Source organism: Neovison vison, chromosome 6, assembly GCF_020171115.1.
Source record: "Neovison vison isolate M4711 chromosome 6, ASM_NN_V1, whole genome shotgun sequence".
NCBI lineage: Eukaryota > Metazoa > Chordata > Mammalia > Carnivora > Mustelidae > Neogale > Neogale vison.
Genome location: NC_058096.1, coordinates 94,526,481 through 94,547,202, shown reverse-complemented (window position 1 = coordinate 94,547,202; position 20,722 = coordinate 94,526,481). Strand labels below are relative to the sequence as shown.

At 36.5% G+C, this 20,722-nt stretch overlaps 1 protein-coding gene across 2 annotated transcripts in view; it reads right to left on the bottom strand.

Annotated features, from left to right (window-relative positions):
- Nucleotides 1–20,722, bottom strand: part of PRKCI (protein kinase C iota) — a 71,157-nt gene that overhangs the window by 25,874 nt on the left and 24,561 nt on the right. Inside the window, exons 2-8 of one of the 2 annotated variants that reach the window (XM_044251774.1) lie at nt 13,548–13,772; nt 12,519–12,608; nt 10,421–10,471; nt 6,862–6,947; nt 5,394–5,534; nt 1,778–1,832; nt 425–483 (exon numbers count right to left, since the gene is read on the bottom strand). In XM_044251774.1, coding sequence (XP_044107709.1) covers nt 425–483; nt 1,778–1,832; nt 5,394–5,534; nt 6,862–6,947; nt 10,421–10,471; nt 12,519–12,608; nt 13,548–13,626 — 561 coding nt within the window. In that variant the 5' untranslated portion in view covers nt 13,627–13,772. The remainder of the gene's footprint in view (nt 1–424; nt 484–1,777; nt 1,833–5,393; nt 5,535–6,861; nt 6,948–10,420; nt 10,472–12,518; nt 12,609–13,547; nt 13,773–20,722) is intronic. The other variant, XM_044251773.1, reaches the window with a different exon arrangement.

Here is a 20,722-nt window from a genome sequence, read left to right as displayed (position 1 = left end):
GATAAAATGTTTAATAGAAAAAATAGTAGCAGTCAAGATGCTCAATCATTTATATTTTAAATAAACAATTAGCCCATAAAATGGTAGGATTTATAATATGTCTTATCAATACTTACCAAGTATTCTAAACCTCATTCTTAATTATACTTTATAGGTTCTACTATCTTAAAAAGAAATGTTATTCCTGTATGCTATTGAATTTTATTTTCTCCTGTTAAAAAAAGAACTTATCTCATGAGTTTTAATTTAAATGAAATGAATAATTAGATTAAATCAGAATAAAACTCTACCATCATTAAACATCATTTCTGCATTTTTACCATTATGATTTAAAAATCTAAGCAAGTTAATTGTCATATTTTTTAACTGTTGAATCTTATTAAAAAGCTGATGATGTAATGTACAATAAAACTAATTATCTTACCTCCTTTTCTTCACCAACTTGGTCCAAACTCTCATGACTTGAAGGATTATATGGAATTACTGAAAACCCAATCCCAAACATGGGGAAAAAAAGAAAAAGGAGAAAACATAGCACCCATTAACCTGAGTTTGACTTAAAATGTTTTCATGATTTGATTTAAGTTTTTATTTCAGAATAAGTTTGCATTATTTAAAATTGAGTATCTGTCCTACTAGTAATAAACTGTATGTATTTATGACTTAAATCCTAATCTTTAATGAGAGTGGAGAGACATAACCAACTGCAACCAAGTACTGATTTTAACAAATATTTTTGGCATTTAAAAAATATTTCTCTTCGGGGCACCTGGCTGGCTCAGTGGGTTAAGGCCTCTCTGCCTTCGGCTCAGGTCATGATCTCAGGGTCCTGGGATCAAGCCCCAAGTCAGGCTCTCTGTTCAGCAGGGAGCCTGCTTCCCTTCCTGTCTCTCTCACTGCTTCTCTGCCTACTTGTGATCTCTGTCAAATAAATAAATAAAATCTTAAAAAAAAAAATTATCTTCTTCACAAATTAATCAGTTCCTTTTCTAAGGGTGACTCCATAAACCTTATTCAATTATTTCAGTATGACTAAGGCACAGAGTTAGGGGGCGCTTGGTTTTTACTCTTCACTTCCTTCATACTTACAATGTTCCTAACTACCATACCACATAGGTCAAGTAAAGAACTGACAAAGACTGAACTCTAGGTTTCTATTCCTTAAAGCTACTTCAAGCCACACACACACACACACACACACACAAAGCCCATGTTTCATATAACCAGCTTCTTGTATGAACAAGAAAGTACATTCCGGCCTTCCAGAAAAACTCCCTCACCTTCCCTTTCTTGATTCATCCAAGATCAGTACATTCTGCCCAATTAATTGCTCTCTAAATTTCATAGATACATATTTAAGGTTCTGGAAGATCACATGATCTTTTTTGAATTTTCTATACTATATCTTTTACATAATTTCTACTTCTAATAATAAAGCTTTTAATAAAAACAGATCACCTAAAGAATCAACATGACCCAGAAAAAAAGTATGCGTTTTCATTATTGAAAAAGCTAGGTTGCTCAATTTTAAAAAAAGTCTCAGAATAAATTTATCTGAATCCGAGAAAAGAGTCCTTTATTGTAGTTTACATAGTTGTCTTCTTAAAATGCCAAAGGTATATGTTAAATATTGTGACGGAGAGTACCACTGCAAAATGGGGCTAACTTTTATTTGGGAAGAACATAAATGGGTTCAATCTTAAGTGGAAGTGTCACCTAAAGAAGCTTTAAATGACACTTGCTGATGAATCACAGTTCCTGCCAGTGTCGTTCTTACCTGTCTGTGCATGGTCTGAATGCATGGATGACTGGTCCATGGGCATCATTGGTTCCTACAAACATTTCCAAAGACACAGTAACTTAGCAGGTTCTTTCTAAATCCCAGTAACACTATAAATTCAGAAACATTATTTTGACGAGACACAGCATATTAAAATTTAAATTTGAAAGAACAGAACTTAATAAATGAAAACTTCATTACTATGTTTAATTATATGAAACCATGCAATATTCCCGTGAATGAGATAATACTAGTCACATTTCACAGATAACAGAAGAAACAGAAAACTAACTTCAGACCATCAATTAGAAATCAAATTGAACTTCTATCTACTTTGATTTGTGTTTTTTCTATACTATTCTTCCTATAAGCTCCACATATTCACTTTACATCTTTGGCAAAGGGAGCCTCTAGTCCCTAGGTTCCTTAGTTGAGTCCGAAGATGAGTCTATAAATCTAAAATTTTGTGGGTTTCCCATTTTTCTGAAGATTCTCAAAAGTGCCAGTGATCCAAATAAGGAAAAGCAATCATTCTAGAAACTGACTTAAAAAACCCACTGCCGGGGCGCCTGGGTGGCTCAGTGGGTTAAAGCCTCTGCCTTCGGCTTAGGTCATGATCCCAGGGTCCTGGGATTAAGCCCCTGCATCGGGCTCTCTGCTTGTCAGGGAGCCTGCTTCCCCTCCTCTCTCTCTGCCTGCCTCTCTGCCTACTTGTGATCTCTGTCTGTCAAATAAATAAAAATTAAAAAAAAAAAATTAAAAAAAAAAAAAACAAAACAACCCACTGCCCATAACCTCAGGAAAAATGTTAATTCAAACCAAAATGTTCTAATTCATTAATCTTGGACCCAGGTTTAACAAATATCAACAAAAAAAGGGTAAAGTTGAGAAGGAGCATTAGTTAAGACAGTTTTAATTTTTTTTTGAAGATTTTATTTTTAAGTAATGTCTACACCCAACATGGGGCTCAAAATCACAACTCTGAGATCAAGAGTCACACGTTCTCGCGATGCCTGGGTGGCTCAGTGGGTTAAGCCTCTACCTTTGGGCTCAGGTCATGATCCCAGAGTTCTGGGATCGAGCCCTGCATTGGGCTCCTTGCTCAGTGAGAAGCCTACTTCTCCCTCTCCCTCTGCTGCTTCTGCCTGTTCATGCTCTCTCTCTCTCTCAGATAAATAAAGAAAATCTTTAAAAAAAAAAAAAGAGTCACACATTCTACTGACTGCACCAGCCAGGCGCCCCTTACACAGTTGTAATTTTAAGGCTGTCTGGATTGGCTCCTGGATTTTACAATGCATTTAGTGATTATCAATAATCACTAATTCCATCCCTCTTCCCTTCTACATTTATAAATTTACACAGGTCATTCCATCACCGAAGAATACTCAAGAATATCACAGTAGCCTAAATAAATTATGTTCACAATTTTTGGCCTAGTTTTTTTTCCCTTAAGATGCAATTTTCACCTCCCTAATGATAAACCCACTCCTGAGCTTAAATGAACTAGCTAAATACTTCTAATACCAAAGAGCCACCAATGTGGAGCTCAGCATAGGGTTCAATCTCACAACCCTGAGATCATGACCTTAGCTGAAATCAAGAGTCAGTTGCTTAACCGACTGAGCCACCCAGGAGCCCCTGCATCCAGATCTTTTTAAAAATGCATATCCTTGGGGCGCCTGGGTGGCTCAGTGGGTTAAGCCGCTGCCTTCGGCTCAGGTCATGATCTTAGGGTCCTGGGATCGAGCCCCACATCGGGCTCTCTGCTCAGCGGGGAGCCTGCTTCCCCCTCTCTCTCTGCCTACCTCTCTGCCTACTTGTGATCTCTCTCTATCAAATAAATAAATAAAAATCTTTATAAAAAAAATGCATATCCTTTAAGCCAGTAATTTACTTCTGGATTCCTAAGGAAATAATAAGATTTATTTACCAGAAACTTCCTATGATTTTCTTTACAGGAAAATGTAGAAAACAAATCAAATATAAAATCATGAGGAACAGGTTAAGTCAATTATGACATAGATATGTAACCAAATACTATGCTAAAATTGAAGAGGATATAGATAGATATGGAAAGGTGACCAAAATACAGTTAAGTGAAAAAAAGGAGTTAGAGAACAGTATATATATGATCTCACTTTTGTTTAAAAGAATGAGACTCACACATTAAGCACATTCTGATAAACATTCCACCTTATATGAAGCAGTCTCAAAAACAGTCTATAAAAACCAAAAATGAAAAGCCAGGGGGCTGCCTGGGTGGTTCAGTTGGTTAAGTGTCTGCCTTCAGCTCAGGTCATAATCCTGGGGTCCTGGGATAGAGCCCTGCATCAGGCTCCCTTGCTCAGCGGGGATCCTGCTTCTCCCTCTGCCTGTTCTGCCTGCTCCACCCCCTACCCCCCCAACCCCGCTTATGCTCTCTAACAAATAAATAAAATTTTAAAAAAGAAAAAGAAAAGCCAGAATCTAATTAAACTTCTAGATCCAACTATAATGCACAGAAAATAAAAAGGACAAGGGAACATTTTAAACATAACCATAGAGAAGCAAAGAGAAAAATACTGCAACACTTTAAATGACAACATAATTTCTTCTACATTTAAATTTTAAGGGGGATGGGAAGAGAGAGAGAAATGGAAGAATCAGTAAGTTGAGAAAATATCTAGGACACATATCAGTCAAGGGCAAATATGGACTTCATTTAGATACTGATTCAGAATGAAAACTAAAAATTTTCACATTTATGAGGCAACTGGAATGTTGAACATTCCCTAGATGAATATTCGATATAAGGAATTTGCTTTTTCATTTTTAAAGAGTCCTTATCTTTTAGATTTGTTTCAAAATAACACAGGATGAAAGCAGGTTACACGGGTGGGGGTGCAGCTGAACTAAGACTGGTCATGAGCTGGTACCTACTGAAGTTGGGGGACTGGTATATGGAAGTTCATTATACTGTTATAGTGACTCTTAAAAATATTTAAAATTTTTCCTTATAGAAATTTCCTATATGGAAAAATTTTAAGTATGCATATAAATTTGTACAGAAAAAGTTCTGGAAGGATATACACCAGAAGACAATTTATCTTTAGACAGTAGATTTCACAGGGGATTTTTATGTAATTTTTCTTTATCTATATTCCCCTTTTTTTCTATAATGAACATGTTGTAACTGCATGTTTAAAATAGAAAGTGAAAATAAAAATTTTAAATTCAAAATCTCCCCAGTAATCACACACTTTAAATAGCAAACATGAAGCCTCTGATTCTTCTTGCCTGATCTCTGTTTAGTGTAGATGCTAAAACAATGGGAGCTACAAACTTATGAGTTTATCTTAAGGAAGAAAAAAAGGCTCTTAAATAGTTCTTCCTACCTCTACCTAATTTAACCTGATGATTCTGTAGCAGATTAAATCAAAAAGTTAGCTACATACCATAAAAAAATTTCTAATAATAATTCCAAAACTCACAATATGTCAACTGGACTGTAAAGTTAGGTTCTGTATCAACAGTGTTTAACTGTGATTCCTTACCACCCGTGTATTATATATAGCCCTCCATCCTAGCAGTGTTACTGAAAATGTTCTATTAAAAAAAGACAGTTGTGCCTTACCGGTGGCATAGAATGCCGCCCACATTCGATGGTGACAAGTTTGTGGCACTTCTTATGAACGAGGAGTTTGCAGTTGATGCACTTATACCCCTGACGTCCAAGTCCCCATATTCGGTCAGTACAGATGGCACAGTGGGCACGCTGGAAAGAGTAATTCAACAGCAACTTATTAGCAAATAAAATGTCATAATCATTTGCCAAAATAGTGAAAATAAGGGGCAGCTGGGTGGCTTAGTCAGTTAAGCGTCTGTCTCTTGATCTGGGCTCAGGGCATGATTTCAGGGGGGTGAGATGGACCCCTGTCTGGCCTCTGCACTGGGTGTGGAACCTGCCTGGGATTCTCTTTCTCCAACTCCCTGTGCCCCTTCCTACCCCCACTCAAGCACTCGCTCTCTCTCCAAAAAAGAAAAAAAAAAAGTGAAAATGAATGGCTTTCTTCTCTAACTCAATTCCCTTCATCAAATGTAACTTTTCTGAAAAGTTAACAGAAATATAAACACAGAAAAATAAACAGAAAAGAGTTATTTGCAAGAGTGAAATTTGCAACATGCTGTTTTCTGTTATAAGTTCAAGAATTTTTAGTCTTCGCATAAACTCAGAGTACTGAAAATAGTAAAAGTGAATTAAACTTGAAAAGCTTTCGGCAGAAAAAGCTACGGAAGGACTCCCAAACAAACATCAACCTTCCAGACTGTTCAGAGGTCAAACCAAAGCCCGGCTCTCTCAAAGAGCATTTCCTAAAGTGACTTGTTCCTTTCAAAGCTCTGTTAGTATCAGTGCTGCTGGGAAAAGGATTTGGGGAACCTCAGGTCACAGCTTTTAGTTACATGAATGAATTCAGAACATGGCACTGGTTTTACAATGGAAATGGGGTCCATATTTTTGTAGTTATGAAGAGTAGTTAAAAACAAGGACTTCTGGAAACAGACTTCTTTCAAACCTTGGTTCTGCCACTTACTAGCTGTGTCATCTTGGGCAAGTTACTTAACTGCCCCACACCTCAGCTTTTTTCATCTATAAAACAGAAATATATAGTACCTAATTCACAAGGCTGTTGTAAAGATTAAATGGGTCAACAGACGTCAAGCATTTGGAAAAGCACCTGGTACTTAGTAAAAGTTAGATAAGTGGTTTGCAATTATTATTTCTGAAGCAGTTAAAGTTAAAATCACATTAAAAGGTTTGCAAAATAAACTTTGCTTATTTATGGTTGTCTAAAATTATAGTAAAAAAGCCAACTTTCTTTTAGCTAAGGTAACTACACAATTCAATCAGAGGTATTTTTAAGAGTGAAAGGAGATGCTATTAAAAATTACCTCAAGATAACACAGATACTGCCCCAGGCAAAATGGGAGCGTGTCACCCTACTGACTCCTTTAAAAGGGAAAAGAACACTACCCTTCTTTCACAGTAGGGAGAAAAAAACCAGATATCTCAAGTTATTAACATTCTACAAACTCAGGTTTACCCTGTTGAAACGCTTGGCTTGGAAAGTGTGGCCATTTGCACAATAAAGCTTTCTCCAGCGGCGTGCACCTCTGCGATAGATAGATTCTAAAGAGAGATAAAACGTTAAAAAAAGGAAAAAGAGCAAGTGTGAATAAAAGTCTTCTTATAATTAAGTCTGTGACCTTCTTTCATGATATTCACTTTAAGAAACAAATATTCTTTTTTTTTTTTTTTAAGAAAAAAATATTCTGATAAAAACCTGAAAGTGAAGAAATAAAATAGATTCACCAAGGAATTAATGAAAACAAAGCCTATGGAGCAAAAGTGTATTAAAAATTACTATTAAGGCTTTTCTGTCTTTTAATTTCCCCCCCAATTTTTGCACACTTGGGTGGTTCAGTTGGTTAAGCGTCTGCCTTCACTTCAGGTCACGATCTCAGGGTCTCGGATCGAACCCTGCGTCTGCTTCTCCCTCTGCCCCTACATGCCACCTCCACCCCCTCTCACTCTCTTACAAGAATAAAATAAATGAAATCTTTTTAAAAAAAAATTTCCCCCCAGTTTTAATTTTGAACAATTTTAAGCCCACAGAAAAGCTGAAAGACAAGAACAATGAACAGTTAATCCTTCGTGCAGACTTACCAATACCTAACATTATGCCGCATCTGCTTTCCTCTCTTTTTGTCTGCATCCTTTAAAAGTAAGTTGCATACATAGCATCTCACCCTTAAATACCTAAGTATTCACTTACTGCCTTAGATTAAGGGTGTTTCCCCTAATGCTATTTAACCCTAACACCATTACCATGTCTTAGAAAATCAACATTAATTCAATATCCCCTAATAGCTCATATACAAAACGCCCTATTTGCCCTCAAAGTATCTTTCATAGCTTTCTCTTTCTCTCCAGGATCCAAGCAAGATTCAAACATTGCCTTTGGTTGCTATACCTTTTTTGTTTCTTGAATGTAGGCTGAAACTGTCATGTTGCCATATTTGCTGTTTTTCCTTTGTGATGTTGATTTAAAAAAAAAAAAAAAAAAGAGTCCAGGCAGTTGTCTTATATTATGTCCTACATTCTGCATTTGTCTGCTTCCTCATTAGAATCAGTATCAAATACTTTTGGCAAAAATAATACATAGGTGATATATATTGCTTGCGGTATCACATTAAGAGATACACAAATGCAGGGCACCTGGGTGGCTCAGTGGGTTAAGCCTCTACCTTCGGCTCAGGTCAGGATCTCAGGGTTCTGAGATGGAGTCCTGCCTGCATTGGGCTCCCTGCTCAGCAGAGAGCCTGCTTCCCTCTCTCTCTGCCTGCCTCTCTGCCTACTTGTGATCTCTCCCCCTCTTTCTGTCAAATAAATAAGTAAAATTAAAAAAAAAAAATGTGAGATTGCTGACTCCCAGTTCAATCACTCTGTTAAAGGCAGTGACTGCTTGTTCTCTTCACTGTAAAGGTACATTTTACTTTTCATAGATGCTCTAAAGGGGACACTCTGCAACCACAAGAATATTATCTTCCCCACTAATTTTTTTTTTTTAAGAGGGGGAGAGGGGCAGAGGGAGAGGAAGAGAGAGAATCTTAAGCAGGCTTCATACCCAGCACTGAGCCAAAGTGGGGCTGATCTCATAACCCTGACATCATGACCTGAGCTGGAAATCAAGAGTCAGAGGCTTGACCAACTGAGACACCTAGGTGCCCCTCCCCATTAATCTTTAATCAAGGTTTTTATATTAATACATTTTCTAAACAAAGAGCTTCCATAAGACCAAATCTAGTTGACCTGTGTAACTTTGGTTAAGTCAATCACTATTATATATATTGCCTATTAGTCATTACTATTAGCATTCCACAGTGACAGTTAAAACTGTAGAAAGATTCCATTAGGTTTCTAAACTGTATTTTAAAGCCGATGTAGCACTGGATTTACCATTTAAAATTAAGATAGAAAAAACTAGTGAAATGCTCTAAATTAGAAATCTTAAGATAGCATAATACAGAACCTTAAATACAGATACTTTTATTTTTATTTATTTATTCTGTTAGGAGTAACCAAAGCAGAAAATTTCTGTTAATTATATCTTAACCTAAGGGCACCTGGGTGGCTCAGTCTTTGATCCATCCATCATTGGAACTCTGGGAAATATTCTTCTCTGAATTCAGACCTAAATTTTTCACTACTACTTCAGGGTTCTACCTACTTCCTTAAATTTCCCCATCTTTAGGGTTATGGACATTGGGGAGGGTATGTGCTTTTGGGTAAATTGGAAGGGGAGGTGAACCATGAGAGACTATGGACTCTGAAAAACAATCTGAGGGGTTTGAAGTGGCGGGGGGGGGTGGGAGGTTGGGGTACCAGGTGGTGGGTATTATAGAGGGCACGGCTTGCATGGAGCACTGGGTGTGGTAAAAAAAAATAATGAATACTGTTTTTCTGAAAATAAATAAATTGGAAAAAAAATTTCCCCATCTTCCTAAATAGTACATTCAACTCTCTACATAAATATTCCTATCTCTTTTATTTTTCTTCACCAAGTTGCAGGAAGAGTCACAGAACTGGGGCGCCTGGGAGGCTCAGTCAGTTAAGCGTCTGCCTTAACTGCCAGCTCAGGTCATGATCCCGGGGTCCTGGGATGAAGCCCCATGTCAGGCTCCCTGCTCAGTCGGGAGTCTGCTTCTCCTTCTTTCACTGCCCCTCCCCCCCGCTTGTGTGCTCACTCTCTCTTTCTCTCTCAAATAAATAAATAAAATCTTTTTTTTTTTTTTTTAAAGAGTCACGGAACTTCAAGTTTAAAATTATTTCATTTAATTCAAAGGAAAATACTTATCACAATTCTTGTAAAGTCATGCATATGTGCAGAAGCCACAAATGAAAATGAGTAATATCCACAACTAATAAGCTATACAAAATATCAAAAGCAGTAACTTATGATCATAAATAAGTTTACATATTTAAGTTCCATCAGACCAGATAATTGTTTGCTCTTTCAGTTCTTTTTACTAGTGGTAACTATCAGTCGAGACATTCAAAAGAAAATCCCTAACAATTTCTAACTATGCATGTTCAAGTACTTAGAAAGGAAGCATCATGTTACTTTCAAATGTTACACAAAAAAAATAAAAATAAACAAGCATGTTCCTTATGTATATACATGTATGTCTATGTGTGAACACATACAGATGCAGAAATAAACAAACATAGAAAATCTTAATAATTGGTCAATGAAGGCAAAGGATATCTTTGTGTCTTTGTTTTCAATGTTGTTTCAACTTCTCCATAGGTTTGAAAATTTCCAAAATTAAAAACTAGGAAGAAACATGACTTAAAATTCACTTAATTTTCCTCTCAAATGTACAACAGATATTCATGTCAGTAACTTGTAACTAAAAACTGCCTGATTTTCATCTGGCAAAAGTAGAGAATTTAGGCAGTTGCTAAGATAGCCTAAATTAGACTGAAGAATGGAAAAGAAATGAAATGGACTAAAAGTTCTATTTCTGATTTCCTTTCACTTGTGCCTTTATGCCATAAATAACTCTACGTTCAAAGATATGAAGTAAATACACACTCACTGTCTTCTCCTGGACATGGCATTCCAGGACGTTCTGGTACACAAGGGAAGACTAAAAGAAAAGAAACTAAAATTAATATAGAAAATTGAAAATATACAAATTACATAGAAAAATTCTAAATCAAAAAAACTGACCCAAATTTCAACCCTCTCTTGACACAAGATATTTAGCATGCGGTCAGTAATATTTTTTCAAGGGATTGGTTTTATTAGGTCTATATGGAAAAAAGTTTTCATAAAAGTTAACAGCCAAAATCAAATGCATTAGAAGCTCAAATTATTCACACTAGTCCCTATTATGTTACTAATTGATTTTTTTGCCCTTAGAAAAACCTTGAACTATTTCCTTAAATCTTTGTTGTACTGACAAGTTTGCTAAAATGAAGAACTAAAACTGAATTAGAAAAATGTATACAGGAACGCCTGGGTGGTTCAGCCGGTTAAGTGGCTGCCTTCAGCTTAGGTCATGATCCCAGTGTCCTGGATTAAGTCCCAGGTCAGGCTCCTTTCTCAGCAGGGAGCCTGCTTCTCCCTCTGCCTCTGCCTGTCATTCTGCCTGCCTGTGCTCTCTCTCTCTCTCTCTCTCTCTCTGACAAATAAATAAATAAAATCTTTAAAAAAAAAAAGAAAGAAAATGTATACAAATATGAACACAAACCATTACAATTCTTAAAAAATGTATACTGAATTTAGGAAAAAATTTACATCACTAAGATTACCCAAATCCAAAAAATATACTTTTTATCTTAGGAACTACAAATCTATAAACATGTTAATTCAGGCCATTTTCATAAAGAGATAGAAAATAAAGACAGTATATTTATGAACTAGTCAACTATTTGTAGTCTGTGGTGTACAAAAGGACATGGCTTAAAAAAACACAAAGTATGAGAAGCATGGGCCCTTATATATATATTTTTTTTTTAAAGATTTTATTTATTTATTTGTCAGAGAGAGAGGGAGAGAGAGCGAGCACAGGCAGACAGAGAGGCAGGCAGAGGCAGAAGGAGAAGCAGGCTCTCTGCCGAGCAAGGAGCCCGATGTGGGACTCGATCCCAGGACGCTGGGATCATGACCTGTTGAAATATAAGCTAACTTCAGTTGTGCTATGGGATAAAAATAACAAAAACTTAAAACAAACTGTTTAATATTACTGATCAATCACTTCTTTCAACATTCATTGCAGTTTTATTCTAGAAAAAAATGACTCCAAAAATGGATGACTTCTGACATTCTGCTAGGACCTCAACCAATTAGATTACTGATCCCTTAGGAGTCACTATCTCAAACTATGAAGGTAGAAAATATCAAACTACTGATTTTTAAAAGACACACTGTAAAGAAAAGTACAAGGGAATAATAACAAGGTGTTGACTCACTATACTTATGGGCGATTTACGTTTGTTCAAGTTTTAAAGAGTTCTCTAGGTTTGGCCTCCTAAAAATATTACATGAAATAATGCCGATGAATTGCAGTGAAATGTGATATATTAAGTGGGTTTTACAGGACATAAAAAATTTGAGGGGTAGCATAGTAGAATGAAAAGAACATAGACTTGGAAGCGGAATACCCAGATTCCATACCCTGGTCTACAACACACCATTACGTGATGGCTGAGTTTCTTTTCTTCTTCGCTACCACTAGCCAGCTTGTGGGCCTGCAGATGTTTAACACAGTAATCTCTATGACTATGTAAATAGTTTCACTATTAACCCTCAAATAAAAGAAAGGACATTTCAGATACCTTCTCTTTGGAGATCATTATTTGCATACATTACAAAACTGCAAGGGAATGACTCAGGAGAATCCTACTAGGCACTCAATTTTAAATTCTCTCTTAAACTTTAAAGTGAAACACTTGAGAGAAGATCAGTTTAATATCCACGAAGGCATACCCAAATAACAAATTTTCCAAGAGTCTAAGATGATTGATTTTATTTTCTCTAGCATTTGAGAAACTATTGAATATGAGCAGTCACATAGCAATGAGGGTAGAGATTAAGAAAATGACATCAGGATTATGTATTAAAATGTCAAGAATATAGGGTTTAAAAAAAAATTGGAGCTCTAGAAGAGTAAGAAATGACTACTTCTTTACCATGAATCAGGAGTTCAGAATCCTTGTTTAGCTCATAAAGCCTAAAGGCTTCTTCTAACTCCAACTGAGATGATACTGTACACGGGTCTCCTAAAAAATATAAAAAGTAAAGCAAAGCTCACCTTTTAAACCCTCTAAAATGTAATGTTTAATAAGCAATTTTTATTACATAAAATCTTGAGCAAAACCAATTGCCTTTATATAAAATCTTGAGAAAAACAATTTCCTCACACACACACACACACACACACAGACAAGTATTTGGCAAGGACAAATTTTAGATATTTAGACAATTCTGTTTTCTAAAGTGGGTAACAAAATTCCATTTTTATTTCTACAAAATATTACATGAGGCTCATCAATACCCAATTTGATACATACAAAAACCATTTAATTCTCAATAACATAGATATTCAGAATACAGCAAATGGAATCTACCCTGACCACATTTGGACTGTTACTACAAGATGACTAATGGCCAGGGACAAGCTTTCTGTTACCCTCCTCTTTAAAGGAGGAAGTGAAAGTGGTTTCACTGCCATAATGTCATCATTCTATCAAAATTTTCCTTCACCTGTGAGTCTTTCCTTACCCAAGAGACTCACAAAGAAGAAGCACAGCTACTAGAGTACTCCAGACCTCGGAGAGCCCTGCTTGAGCTCTTTCAAACGTGAATGCATAGTTTTAGGAAACTTACCCACAGAAAGGTTAAGGGAGAAACACCTCCCTAATCAACCAGCCAAAGAACTGAGTCATCCCTGGCCAACAGTGAGATGGCATGTCTCCCCAGATGATGGCATTCCTCAATGAAAAAGTCATTTTGATCATAGCTGGAGCCTGAGCTGGGTCCTCCTCAGGGCAGTGCTTTTGCACATTCCTGTGGTTACACCAAATGTGACCACACACAAGATGCCACCAACATTATCCAAACCTCAATCACTCTCTGCAGAGAACTATGTCTATTACTCAAGAGAGAAAACCGAAGCCATCTCCTGTCCTCCAGGCTCAAAGAAATGAGTACCTCTGTACCTTTCTCCAACTTGGAGACTCCCTTAAGGAATCTCTTCCTTTTATCTTCTCTGGGCCTTATCCCATTAGTCCCCTTCATTTCCGTTTTCAATTTTTCTTTCCTTCCACTAGCTCTTCTCAGGCAAAGGCATGTTTGTGTCTCCCTCTCAGCAATCTCCCACACACTCAGGTTCCATTCTCTTCATTCAGTAGCCACACGTCTCAAGAGCAAACTGAAGACTGAAACTGGAGGGGGTGGGTGAGAAGAAGGGGAAGAACGATGGGGCCTTTGGCTTTGACATCATACTTTTCTTTTGTAATTTTAATCAGAGGTTTATAATCCTTTAGGTTTATTAGAAATAGCTTTTCTTAATATCAAGAGTGAATCCACCTTGCTTTCTCCAATGTTCCCATCCTCTCAAAAATTCTGCTAACCAGTTTTAGTCCATATGGTCTACTAAAAGTGCTATATCCACAGTCATGAAGAGAGCTGCTAAATCCCCTTTTCTGTCTTTACTCTAATGGACCTCTCTATAGCATCTAGCTAAGTTGCCCACTGACTATTTACAGAAACTTGGCATCGAGGTTTCTTTTTTGTTTTAAACTTATTTTATTTAAATTCAATTAGTTAACATATAGTATATCATTAGTTTCAGATATAGAGTTCAGTAATTCATCAGCTGCATAGAACACCCAGTGTTCATTATATCACATGCCTTCCTTAATGCCTGTTACCCAGTTACCCCATCCCTCCACCAACATGCCTCTAGGTTTCTAAACACCATTTTCCTGGTTTACTAACTCTCCTTTTTAACTTTTCATTTTGAAAAATTTCTTTTTCTTTTCAATTCCTTTCTTTCGTTTCTTTCTTTCTTCCTCTCTCTTTCTTTCTTTTTTAAAGTACGCTCCACTCCCAGCCTGGAGGCCAATGCAGGACTTGTACTCATACCCTTGAGATCAAGATCTGAGCTGATATCAGGAGCCAGACACTTAAACAACTGAGCCACTTAAGCACCCCTCATTTTGGAAATTTTCACACATATTACCAAATCTGGCTTCCCCTTACATAGCCACTCACTTCTACAGTATCATTCTGCATAAATCTCTTTAGCTTAAAACTAAAATTCCTTAATATGATCATAATACCATTATAAACCTATAAAGACTAACAAAAATTCATTTTATATAAAATATCCAAATGTAACCATATGCAAAAGAATAAAGTTGAACTTTTATCTCATACCATAAATAAAAATTAACTCAAAATGGAACAAAGACTTAAATGCAAGAGCTAAATCTATAAAAACGCTTGGAAGAAAACATAGGGAGCAAGCTTCACGACGCTGGATTTGGCAATGATTTCTTGGATTTGACACCAAAACCACAGGCAAGAGAAAAAAAAAAACAACGAACATTTCTCCAAAGGAGATGTATAAATAGCCAATGAGCACATGAAAAGATGTTTAACATCATTAATCATTAAGAAAGTGAAAATCAACGAGATACTGACTCCTTGTGATGAGACTACACAAAAGGGGAGAGAGAACCAACTATGCCAGCATCCCAGTGAGCCTCCACGTGACTGCAGACCAAGCTGCCCTCTGATTGCCACTGCAGGAGAGACCTCTCGTGAGACCAGCAGAGTGAGTCAACTCACAGAAGTGTGAGAGATTATAAAATAAAGCGGCAAGGTTTTTTTTTAACGCTACTATACTCTGAGGTGAGTTGTTAATGGAACCAACACCTTACAGCCATCTTTCAAGCTGAATCTTGAAATTCTGTGAATCTTTACAAGACCCAGGACAAATGCCACCTCTTCTGAACAGCCCTATCTAAGGATGTAATATTTCACATTTTTTGAAAAGCCTAGGATAACCTAATTTTTAGTAAAGGTTTTATTGAGATATAATTCACAAAGCATTCAATGTACCCATTTGAAGTGTACAATGGCTGTCAGTATGTTCACAGAGCTGGTAACTATCAACAGAATCCGTTTTAGAATACTTTTATTATTTCCTCCTCAAAAAAGCCCCTTGCCCATAGTGGTCACTCTCCGTTTCCCCCAACCTCTCCTCCTATTGCCAGACCTAGGCAACCACTAAATAACCACTATTTTCAGCATCTATAGATTTGGCTCTTCTGGACATTTCATATAGATGGAATCATACAATATGTGGTCATTCATGTCCCTCTTTCCTCCCTGAGCACGTTTTTAAGGTTCCTCCATGTTGTAGCATGTATCAGTATGTCAGTCTTTTTTATTAGTGAATAAGACAGCAAATATTCTTTAAGTATTTGTGTATTTGAATAACTTTTCATGATGATTTCCTACAAGTAGGATTGATTAAAGTGTGCCCACTTGGGGCACATGGGTGGCTCAGTTGGTTGGCTGTCCTACTCTCGGTTTCAGCTCAAATCGTGACCTCGGGGTCGTAAGATCAAGCCATGTGATGGACTCCACTTTCAGCATGGAATCTACTTAAGATTCTCTCCCTATCCTTCTGCATCCTCCTTGCCCCTCTCCTTGCTCGTGCTCTTTCCTTCTCTAAAATAAATCTTTAAAAAATAAAATAAAGGGCCCCCATTTAAAATTTTGGCAATTATTTAGAATTTAGAATTTAAATTTAGAATTTAGAATTTAAAATGACAAATTTTAGAATGAAAGGAACTCCAAATGGTTATCAAATATACAACAGTGTATCTTTCCTAACTCCCTATAAGTAATTATTAAATTTTAATTATCTTCTAATCTGGTAGTGAAAATGTCTTATTTTCAAATCTTTGGTTTTTTAAACTATTAGTAATTTTTTAGTTTTTTTGGTCATTTATGAATTAGCTATCTACATTTCTTTAAGTAGATATTTCATCTTTTTTTTTTTACCTAATTATTTTATATTAGAGATACCAACTCTCTGGAAATGTTACAAGTATTTTCTGTCAGCTGTTATTACTCTTTTATCTGTGATTATGGTGTTTTTCAACATAAAAATTAAAATAATTCTTCCCTCTTTACATTTCCTTTTTCAGAATTTTCCTGTTTATTTTTCCAAATGAAATTGTCAGTTTTTTAAAAATCCTATTAGAATTTGGGGGGGCGGTCATGGTCTTTATAGATTTATCTGCAGGGAGTTCTCATTTTACACGATACTTCTTCCTAACCCCATTCATTTAAGGTTTTGCTTATGGAATCCAGTTGTTTTTGTTTCAGATTTCTTTACATGGGTTCTTCACATTCCTTTAAAGTTTACCCCTAGATTTTAAAAAAATCATGTTTTATGGATGGAATCTTTTCTTCTGATTTATTATCTGACTGAGTATAATTTACATAAAAGAAAGATTGGTTCTCTCATACATTCAGTCTTTAACTTGGTGTTATTAATATCTTAAAGATGCTAGATAAAAAACAGTGAGTCAAAATGATTCAACCAGGTTACACAGATACACCATTTTTGGGTCAACACTCAATACACTGATAATAACAAGTACTGGTGAGGATCAATCCATATATACTGCTGATGGGAATGTAAAATGGTGCTGCCACTTCGAAAAACCGTCCAGTAGTTCCTCAAAAGGTTAAACATAGTTACCGTATGACCCAGCAATTCTTCTCCTAGGTATATATCCAGAGAAATGAAAACATATGGCCATATAAAAAGTTGTAACTAAATGTTCATAGTGGTAGTACTCATAACAGCCAAAAAATGGAAATTACCCAAATGTTTGTTAATTGAACAAGTACTGATATGACACGTGTAGATTAGGCAAATCTATAGAAACATAAAGTTGGGGCCCCCCACATTGTTCAGTTGGTTAAGCAACTGCCTTTGGCTTAGGTCATGATCCTGGAGTCCTGGGATCAAATCCCACATCAGGCTCCCCACTTGGTAGGGAGTCTCCTTCTCCCTCTGACCTCTACCCTCTCATGCTCTCTCTCTCTTTCTCAAATAAATAAATAAAATCTTAAGAAAAGAAAGAAAGAAAAAAAGAAAGAAAGAAAGAGAAAGAAAAACAGACAGACAGACATGAAGTTGATTAGTAGTTACCTAGGTCTACGGGCTGCATTGGGTAAAGAACTTAGGGGGAAATAGGTAGGGTGCCTGGGTGGCTCAGTGGATTAAGCCGCTGCCTTCGGCTCAGGTCATGATCCCAGAGTCCTGGGATCGAGCCCCGCATCGGGCTCTCTGCTCAGCAGGACGCCTGCTTCCTCCTCTCTCTCTCTCTCTCTCTCTTTCTCTCTCTGCCTGCCTCTCTGGCTACTTGTGATCTCTGTCAAATAAACAAATAAAATCTTTAAAAAAAAAAAAAAAGTAGAAATAGGTAGTAAATGCTAATGAGCATGGGATTTATTTTTTGGGTGATGAAATGTTTTAAAATTGATTGTGGTGACGGTTGTGTAACTCTGTGAATATACTAAAAACTCCTTTAAATAATAAATTATATCTCAGTGAAGCTGTTTTAGAAAAAATGTTTACGTAATACAGCGTTTTTATAAATTTGAGTCTGACAGCAAAGAAAATTCTAGTCCAAAAGCATAGTCTGTCTTAGTTTGCCTCAAAGAAATAAAGTAATTCATTCACAGATTCACTTTCTCAGTTATCCAGATTTCTCCCATTTTGCCACATTTATGAAAGTGAAAGTCAATTTAATTATATACCATTTTTGATACAGGTTAAAAAAATTAACTTGTTTCTACAGTAGATTTAAGTATAGGCCAAAAATAAAAAAGCAACATAAAAAGTAATAAAAATTTCACATATCAGTGAATGTGTAAATCATTCCAGTTAAACAAGCCAACTGACTAAATTAATTCTAAATAATGAAATATTCAAAGAATTCTAGAAATAGATTGAGTCTAAAATTTAACTAACACTTCATTTCCAATTTTCCAGGTGAGGAAACTGAATCCATGCTGGCAAATACATTTAAACTTAGCTCAGGTTGTTTTTAAACAATGAGAACATAGGTATTACTATATATATATATATATATATATATATATATATACATACACACACACACACACATACATATGAGGGCTGCAGTGGGTAAAGAACTTAGGGGAAATAGGTAGTGAATGCTAATGAGCATGGGCTATATATATACATATATATGTATATATATAGTAACACCTATATTCTCATTGTTTAAAAACATATATATATAACATATTTATGTCTCTGCACACATATCTATCTCTCTCTCTGCAGAGGCCTATTACTTATATTGTGAGGATAATGGGAAAACTGAAGATCATATATTTAAAATGACTCATGGTATGCTTGGTCCATTACACATGTGGCTTTTATTATTGTGCTTTGACTAAATGCCATGGATGGAATTAACTATTGTTAAAAGTATCATTACAACCATATTTTAAAAAATCAATCTTTCCCTTCTGCTAGACACTGTCTTTTTGCAAGACTAGTACCTGCTTGCTGTTGGTTGAAACCTAGACTGGGTGAAGTACCTGTATTCAGTATTTACCTAGAGACTGATACTTTTGAAAAATCACAAGTGTGAAAAGAGGAGTTAATTACTGACATTACGTATATTCAAGTCTATTTTGTTTTTATCTGTGGTTCAAGTATTACCTTTTTGGGCCAACTGTTTCATGCCTGATAAAGCAGGACACGTAACTCAGAAGTAAAACATTCCATGAAGAGTCATCATGAAACAAAGATAGGAAAAAAAGCTATTTCTCAAAGCCCCCTCTATTATTCAAGTCCAAATTCACCTCCTGAAACACACATACAGCCAGAGATCGATCAGCTATGGTCAATGAATTTCAAGGTAATAAAATGTGTGTATTATAACCAGCAGATCAAGTCTTTCTTTCAATATATCTACATTTTCTTTCACCTATGAAAAGAAAGAAGAAAATTAGGGCACTGGACCTCAGGAGTTTGATAAATATGTAAGACTCAGTTATTTATGAGATAACCTGACAAGATGCAGAACTTAAAACACATACATAGGGGCACCTGGGTGGCTCAGTGGGTTAAGCCTCTGCCTTCTGCTCAGGTCATGATCTCAGGGTCCTGGGCTTGAGCCTCGCATCGGGCTCTCTGCAGAGCAGGGAGCCTGCTTCCCTCTCTGCCTACTTGTGATCTCTCTCTCTCTGTCAAATAAATAAATAAAATCTTTTAAAAAAAAATGAAACTTATATATAACTCTAGTTATATTAGGTATTTCAGCACATGACTCAATTCAGTGCCCCACACTTAAGAGAATCAACGCAGCCTACAACCAAAGTTGGCAACCGTTCACATTTGCCTGAGGTAGTATCACCAGAGTCCTCTCCCGGATGCCTGAGTCGGCTGTAGATTTACAAACTCCCCGTTCCCGCTGAACCTTCCTACTGCCATCCCCCCTCTGAAAACTGGGTTCAGAACACTAGTACTACTTGTGAAAGCTCCTGCACTCCCTGCTCTGAAGGGCTGCATTGCTTAAAATACAGATTTGCAAAAAGTTTCCAAGAATGCTAGAGTGTTTAAATGGCCATCCTTTCAATATTAGGCCCAATCACAAAAGCAGCAGACTTCTGGCTTCTGGCTTGCTTTTCTAGAAGGTGGAAACCAGTGGTTACAGAAGCATATGCTATCCTATCAAGCTGCCCATCCTCAACTTCCACTTCTGGAGATGATGAGGTAATAGGAACTGGATTCAACCCTCCACCAGAAACACAAGAAAACTACACAAAACAAGTGGAAAAAAAGATTCAGGAGATGGAAATAAGCAACAAAGGATCAACTGTTTCCAAGTAACTTAAATGCATCCCTAAACAAAACTCAGAAATATTCATAAAAATACAAATATATCCATTGCCAATGTCACAATATCCAGGATCCAGTAAAACAGACCCAGGCACATGAAGAAGCAGGAAAATACGAACCACACCAGGAGAAACATCAATCAATTGGAAAAGACCCTGAAAGATGAAAGAATTTGTAGGAAGGGATATTAAAAGTTATTATAGTTATATCCAATATGCTCACGAAGCTGTAGGTATTGGGCATGTCAAGTAAAGATGGAACATAAAGGCCCAAATTGAACTATACTAGATGAGATTAACGGCAGAAGAAAAGACTGGTGAACTTAGACAGGCAGCAATGAAACTACGAAAATGAAAAGCAGAGAAACAGACTGGGGGAGAAAAAAAGGAACAGAGCATTAGTGAGCTTTATGACACCTCAGGA